The sequence below is a fragment of the Phaethon lepturus genome, unplaced genomic scaffold (genome assembly GCF_000687285.1).
Source record: "Phaethon lepturus isolate BGI_N335 unplaced genomic scaffold, ASM68728v1 scaffold7021, whole genome shotgun sequence".
Classification (NCBI taxonomy): Eukaryota; Metazoa; Chordata; class Aves; order Phaethontiformes; family Phaethontidae; genus Phaethon; species Phaethon lepturus.
Genome location: NW_010516879.1, coordinates 811 through 8673, shown reverse-complemented (window position 1 = coordinate 8673; position 7863 = coordinate 811). Strand labels below are relative to the sequence as shown.

The following is a 7863-nucleotide window of genomic DNA, read 5'->3' as shown; positions in this document are numbered from 1 at the left end:
GCCGCAGCCTGGGCCCTTGCTACAGCAGCTGCCATCCCAATTTTTGCGTGGCCCTTTTTGCAGTCAGCGAATGCCTCCTGCCTGCAGCCTGGCAGCTGCTGCCTGCCAGGTCTCCCCTGCAGCTGCCGGCTCTGGCAGCTGCCTGGTGCCATCTCGTGGTTAAATAACTTCTCCAGAGCAACCCCATTTCTGTCCTGCCACTGCTCTTCCACTAGAAAGAAAAGAAAACCTCCGGTATTAATTTTTAGCAGGATATACCTGCATGGTTTTGCACGGGTTGGGTAAAAGTGCTGGTCGGTGCTGCCTGTTCAGGAGGGGCCGGGTGCCGGCTCTGGCAGCTGCCTGGTGCCATCTCGTGGTTAAATAACTTCTCCAGAGCAACCCCATTTCTGTCCTGCCACTGCTCTTCCACTAGAAAGAAAAGAAAACCTCCGGTATTAATTTTTAGCAGGATATACCTGCATGGTTTTGCACGGGTTGGGTAAAAGTGCTGGTCGGTGCTGCCTGTTCAGGAGGGGCCGGGCAATGTGGGTCTCACCTGAGGCCACTCAGGTGGGGATGTGGTGTTTACGACCTCATAACCTTGTATTCCTGCAGGAGAACAGGTCGCTGCGTTGCGCAGCCAGGATGGCCAAGTCTACGTGGTCGACACTTACTGCCCTCCCCTCGGGGCCAACCTCGCCGCCGGTGGGCACGTCGTGGGCAATTGCGTCGAACGCCTGTTTCACGGCTGGCAGTTTTGAGGAAAAAAAGATGGAAAATGCACCCGCATCCCGCATGCTGAAAAAGGTGAAGTTCCCCCAGATCTGCAGAAAGCATCTGCAGCAACGGCAGTGGCCTGTGTGTCCTCATTAAAAGGTACTTTGTTAAGGAAAAATGGTCCTTATAATAACTCACCCCCCATCCTGCTCCCCTATTCCATGCAGTGCCCTACTTCTCCTCCTAGGCTGCCCATGTCAGGGCATAACTTTCCTGTGCCCTTTCCTGTGTTAGATGACAACTGGAACTTTAGTCTAGACAAATCATCACCCTTCTTGATTTTGATAGTCCTACAACTCCTGCCTTCAGCAAAGCAGGGTATAAAAGAAGCTTTTTAACTCTGAGGCAATGCATTGCACCAGAAGGGATGCAAACAAAAACTCTCCGAGTGCTGGATCCTGAGGAACCATTTGGTTTCAGAAATTATTCTGTACTCTATAGCGGTAGCTCACACCACGTCAGTGCTTAAATCTGTCGCATTAGCATGACAGAATAGTCTCTCAATGGCAGTTTTTTCTCCTTTTAAGGCTTGAAGGGAACTTTTGGTTGAAATCCAGGAAAGCTCTTCGCATACACCTACCTTTTAGATATGGTTTGCGTTGACTGTGTAGGAAGAGTGTCTTACTTAAAGTTCACGAGTAACAATTACCTGATCTGGCTGCACAAATTGGTTTACATCACCAATTCTAAACGCGTCTGAAACCAGCAAACAGACTTACCTGGAGTTTTGCTTTGGCTTGTGCTTCTTAGTTATTTTCCCTGACACCAACTTTCTCTGATTGCGATTGATGGGGAGAGCAATGAAAACATTGATTAGCAGCAAAACTCAGTCTTTCTACTAAACTACTACTAAAACTCAGTCTTCCTATTTTTCCCAAAGTGAAAGAAATATTCTGTCCATATATATTAAGATAAACAATTTACAGATCCCACCAAACAGCAAACCTTTTTTTTTGGTGGGTGTTTTTTTTACCCAGAAAAAAGATTAGTACTGGATTTTTTTTTTCCATCCATACTCACTCAGGAGCTGCATTTGATTGAAAAGTTGGTTCCAAATAATAAGGAATGATGTGTTTCATCACAAAATGAGAATGAATATTCTGGACATATGGAAATGCTTGCCAAAATGCATTGTTTCACCTGAAACTGCTGTATTCAGAGTTGTAGCTACTGGTAGCTATTAAAAGAACAAGACTGCAGACAGCTGCCCTGCTCCCATACAGGCCAAATGGGTCAGGTTGATTTAAACAGATTTAAGAGCCATCTGTGCTCATGCAGGTCACTTTGACGGAGAGGGATTTTGGAAAGCTGGGATGGGCAGCTCCGCCGGCGCCAGGCTGGCAAGGGCCCGACAGCCAGGCAGGGCAGCCACGGAGCCCAGCCTGCTGCTAGCTGCCTGTGTGGGCGCAGATGAAGCCCTCTCTAAAATGTAATGAGATGCATCCCACCCAAAGCACCAGATTTTCCCAGAAATCGCAGCGACGGTCTCCGCCTGCCCCCTCTGATATTCATTTACTGAAAGAGAAACATCATTTCTCCTGCTATTTCGCCTCCCACGTGGGTGTACAAGGCTGAGTAATAAGGAAGCGCTATTCTCCGTGCTTGTTTGCAAATTAGAAGAAAAAGTAATGAAGGCAGAAGCCTTCCAATCCAGTAGAAGCTACATTTTCTGAATATGGGGTAAATAGAAATGCCAACATTCATTTCACAGGAAAGACTGCAGATATATTTTTAAAGCAACACGATACTGCTGTATTGTAACAGAGAATGACTTGGACTCGAGAGGTAGAGATGGCTTTTACTCTCTGCACCCCTCTAACTAAAACCATCTCCTTTTAGCTCATTGAAACTTGGGGAGGGTCCATTGATGCAGCAGAGAACAGTTTTAAGAGAAGTGAAAGGTGGCTGCAGAGCAGCCAGCCACGCTTCTTCCTTAAAAGACTTATGCGAAACACCCAGTTGAAATAAGACTGATTCAAGCAAACACCCTTCTGGGAACTTCAGAAGCTGTCGTCCTTCTTCGGCAGCCTGAAAGGTGGCAAGTGTCACTAGCGCTCTGCGCCCATCAGGACGATCTCTGAGCCGTGGTTCAGGACAAGGTGACCTTCAGCGCCAGCGTCAGCCTTGGAGATGCCTCTTTTAACCGACTCCTTTCTGGCCTCTGTAAGTGCCAGATTTTGTGAGGGTCTGCACTGCCCGTCCTGCGAGGTGAACGGGATGCTGCTGGTCTGGTACCACCGCGACGGGGTCGGTCTGGCGTGGGCAGTGCCCGAGCAGCGGGAGATGGCCACCGAAAAGTGGGTGTTCCACAGGCAGACGAAGCGCTTGGTCGATGCACACATCCAGGTAGGGAGCCCGCTCCTCCCGTGGGGCACGTCCGTGCCTGGGTCCTCTCCTACAGTCCAGTTCAGGGACATCTCCTCCCAGTCAACCCATTCAGGGCCGTCTCCCTCCCATTTAGCGGGGCTCTGCCTGCACCCAGTGCCACCGCTGCCTCCAGCAGAGCTCAGCCCCAGAAGTACACCCCTGTGCCGTACACCAAGAATACGGCATATGCTCCCCAAACACAGATCGTGGGCTTCTTGAGTAGAGAGCAGATGTTCTGGGTACTTAAAAGGAATCTGTTAATTTGCTTTGACTTATAACTGATGTAATTTAAAAAAAGATTCTCTAAGAACTGCGGCACTTAGTGTCAGGAGGCTTTTCAACTCGTCGATCACCAAAATGGAAACGCACAGTTATTTTGCCATTAATCTTCATAATCACCATCACACACTGACATATGTGCCACAGAGAGCAAAATGGCTGTTGCCGTTTTGTTCTTGTTGAACCAGCAGACGGGAGCGATGCTCGCTGGGCTCCGGCTCCGGACACCGCTCCGCCTGGAGGGGTGGAGACGGATCGGCTCAGCCCAAGAGTCCTCCCAAAACCTTGGGAGGTTTTTACACACTTTTGGCTGAGCAGAACACCTCCGTGGTTTGTAAAAATCAGTAACAAAAATGACCCTTAATCTAAAGCGCACTTCTCTCCAAAGGCAGTGCCTGCCTGCTGGCTAAATCCCAACTAAGGTGAGTGGGCTAGAAAGAAATGAAGAGTTATTAGAAGAAATTAAGAATGCACATGACACACAGGAGATACTGCTCTGGGTGTGGGAAGAGGAGTTGTGAGATGCAGGGATAATTTGGCAGATTGATGTGATAGTAGTATTTATTTCATGTCTGCTTTTCAGTGCCAGCCACTGTACACAGGTCTATACTGGGACCAGTCTGTGCTACTTGCCAAGCTGGTGGAAAGCTGGTGTATTTGAGTAATAAAGCAGTTAAAACTTCTCCAAAGTGACATGCTGTGGGCAGGCTGGTGAGTTTTAAAGGTTTTAAAATATGTGAAATCTAGTCTAGGAGCACAAACATAAAAATGCTTTATTACCTACAATTATTACAGGGCCAAAGGAAGGACTTATTTGGAGGCTCAGCTTGTGTAGCTGCAGAAGTTAAATGTATAGACGTCTTTGAGCTTAAAATTAACTCTGAATTTTCTGAGCTTCATGTTTAAATTGTTTCCATACACTAGTTGAGAACTGGTCCCAGGTCAGTCTGTGCTGAGGTCCCTTCCTCCACTCACTCGGTTGCCTCTCGCTGTGCCGTCTACCTGCGAGCGTCTCTGCAGCGTGCGGGGCCGTACCGCAGTGCTCTTGCAATACTGCTGTTGAATGCAGGGAGCTCGCACACAAGTCCGCTCTCACCAGTGGCAAATTTTCCCCCGAAGGCAGGAAATCGCCAGGAACGTGGCCGGCACGGCTCACCTGGCTTTCTTCCACGGACCAGCTATTCTGGGCAGCTCTAGTCTAAGATACAAAAGGTCAAAGCTGTGGGATTTTATGAAGCATATCTGGAAGGTAAGACCCTAACTCCCTCTGAGCCATGAGGTGGCTCAGTGCTTTCAAACCAGGTCCCCTTTCTGACGCAAAACATCAGCCCCACCTCACCCCCTCTGCTGCATCCCCCCGTCTTCAGGTCCACTCTCCTTTTTCTGTCTCTGAGGGTTTTAGCTGCACTCCCTCATCGGTGCTCATCTCTAGATGGTCTCCACAGCCAGCTCTTGTCACCACTCGTTGCTACCTCCTCTCAAACTGAGCCAGTCCTTCTCCACCCCTCCAGGTGGAGTGGCCTCCACAGCCAGAGCCCAATGAGCATTGCTCCTGGCTGCTGGTTCAACACACCGCAACCGTCTTTGGGAAGCACGTCTCCTTGATAGATTTCATGGTTTCAGCTGGGCAGGTATGTCCCACGCTGGTGACCACCAGCACCCCAAGCAGAAGGGCTTTGTCCCCCAGAAGACTGAGTCCTTTCCCACCCCGCCCAGCGTAGCCTTTCCTACCCTACATGGGCCAAAACTACACACTGGCATTGGGGCTGCTCCACAGCTGGAGAGCACGGAGAAAAGGGAGGGTTCGCAAGGACTGCTGTGCCCACATAAAAAACCCAAACAGATAGTACCTGAGCAAACACTGGTGACAGTCTCAAGGGACCTTCACACCATGTTGACACAGCTCTTTACAATACAGCACTGTGTACCTTTTCAGCCCGTGGTGAACATACCTGGGAAAGACAAACAATCAGCAACAGCGCGTCTTTTAGCCCAAGATCAGCCCTGAATGAGATAAAAAATAGATGTCAGAGATTGATAAATAATTAAGGGAAAATAGAAATAATGCCACTAAACATGAATCAATGAGAATGAGATGTTCTCACTTTTGGTTTTGGTTGTGTTGTTTTGGGTTTTTTTAATGAAATGCCAAGCTCACCTGATAAAACTAGTAACTTTGTTCTACTACATTTTTGAAGGCATTTAACCTATTCCCACATTACAAATTCAGAATAATAGCAAAACATGTCATGTTACAAAACTTTGATAAGGGATAGATCTTGATGTAATTAGGGAATTATCACAAAGTGGATGTTGATTGTATCTCTGTTCAGTTCTTAGGTCTGTGCTATTCAGCACTGATACCAATGAGCAGGAAAAAACCAGACGTTCAAATAACCTTACAAGAAGTTTGTACCCAACCAATCATTAAAGGAAGTAGTAAATAAAGTAGCTGAAAACCCGGCAATCTGCACTGCCTCAGCCAACCAAGCGTATGACCATGCATCTGTGTGTCTGGATGCATGTCAAAGACCAGAGGACAATCACAGAATCACAGAATCATTAAGGTTGGAAAAGACCTTTAAGATCATCAAGTCCAATCATCAACCCAACACCACCATGCCCACTAAACCATGTCCCCAAGTGACATGTCTACACAGTTTTTGAACACCTCCAGTGATGGTGACTCCACTACGTCTCTGGGCAGCCTGTTCCAATGCTTGACCACTCTCTCCATAAAGAAATTTTTCCTACTATCCAATCTAAACCTCCCCTGGTGCAGCTTGAGGACATTCCCTTTTGTCCTATTGCTAGTTACTTGGTAGAAGAGACCAACACCCACCTCAGCACAACCCCCTTTCAGGCAGTTGTAGAGAGCGATGAGGGCTCCCCTCAGCCTCCTCTTCTCCAGACTGAACACCCCCAGTTCCGTCAGCTCCTCCTCATCAGACGTGCTCCAGACCGCTCACCAACTTCGTTGCCCTTCTCTGGACACACTCCAGCAACCCAATGTCCTTCTTGTAGCTGAACCTGAGCCCCCAGTCTTATACTTCAGCTAAAACCTAATGTGACTGTTGTAGCTGCGAAGGAGAAAGCCAGAGCAGGAGTAGGGATGTTGTATTATCTCCATACCGTATTGCAATCACTGCTACTGAGATCTGGAGACCAGGACTGGTGTCAACAATCTAATAAGGCTGTTGACAACCTGAAGGTAATTCAGTGATCAACAACAAGGCCAACATCTTCTTTCATAGAGGATTAGCTTTTAAATTTTGGGGGACTGTAAAGTTAACAGAGTACTGTAAACTCTCATGAATTCCTGTGGGCGCACAGCAAAGCCATCCAGCTCTGACATTCCATCTGTGAATGCCCCAGGCCAATAGGGGCTTCATGGCTCTGCTGGATTTCCCCTGGCCTGGGGAGCATTAACAGTTGGCAACCAGTCTGTGACTCATGGCCCTGAGGCATAGTTTGACTTTGTGCCTATTATCTGGTGAAAAACAGAGTAAAGGGGGACTTGAGCACAGTCTGAGAGACATCTCAAGCAGGTCTCAAGCTATGGGAGTTCCTGAACCACCAGGGACTCTTCCCTGAGGGTGTTCCATTGCTCTGCAGGTGGGGCCAGGGCTGGTTCTCCTGATCTTTGAACATGCTTTCCTTGGCCATGGGATCATCCTGCAGACAGTGACTCCTCTGGAGCCTCTCCTGCAGAATGTTGTCCACAAGATCTACTACCAGAAGAACATGCCAGCCATAATCCCAAGTTCATCCTGAGAGCAGATGTACACAAGTAAGGCTTCTGAAGAAGAGCAGCCAAAAGTGGTCCCCTGGAGCTTGGTGGCTAGGAGCAGTGAGAAGGAAGAGCAGTTGCCCATGTGGGCTCAGATATGTGGGAGGAAAGCACTTGCAGGCAAGATCCTTTCAGTGCTTGGCACAATCTTTTAGTTTTAGTACCTGAAGAACTAAACAGGAAGTTTAGTAAAGAGGGTCCCTGCAGTGACTCATCTGTGGATGGGAGAGAGGTGCTACTCTTCTCCTGTGCAGGGGGAACTGGGGCACAAAGATTAGGCAACCTCTCCCAGGCTGCAGGAAGTCTTTGAGGGAAACTAATAACTGCATCCAGATTTCCAGCATCCCAGGTTGGTGACCATCCTATCTCCTTCAGTGAGAACTATGCCAAGAAATCCTTCTTCTGTTAAATTATCATGAGATTTGGCAACTCTTGCCCCTCCTGACAGAGGTTTTCCAGGTCCTTACCACAGGGATTCGTAGAAGTGATGGAAGGTCTCTCTGGAGGTCTCCAGTTCAATATCCCAGGTTGCCAAGTTCAGGTCAGGCATGACCATTACTGAAACTTGGTGGGACAAATCCCACAACAGGAGTGTGGCTATCGATGGCTACAGGCTGTTCAGATGGGACAGGTGAGGAAGGAGGGGCAGCGACATCGCCCCTACATCA

General features: G+C 48.3%; 1 protein-coding gene across 1 annotated transcript; it reads left to right on the top strand.

Moving 5' to 3' along the window:
• Positions 1-597: 597 nt before the first annotated feature.
• On the top strand, positions 598-7179 carry LOC104627819 (cholesterol desaturase daf-36-like; the record flags this gene model as incomplete). The annotated part of the gene is given in 6 exon segments (XM_010296195.1): positions 598-789; positions 2928-2951; positions 2954-3105; positions 4529-4654; positions 4917-5036; positions 7021-7179. Coding segments are annotated over 6 exon segments (773 nt in total), but the record flags the coding sequence as incomplete, so codon positions are not given.
• Positions 7180-7863: the final 684 nt, after the last annotated feature.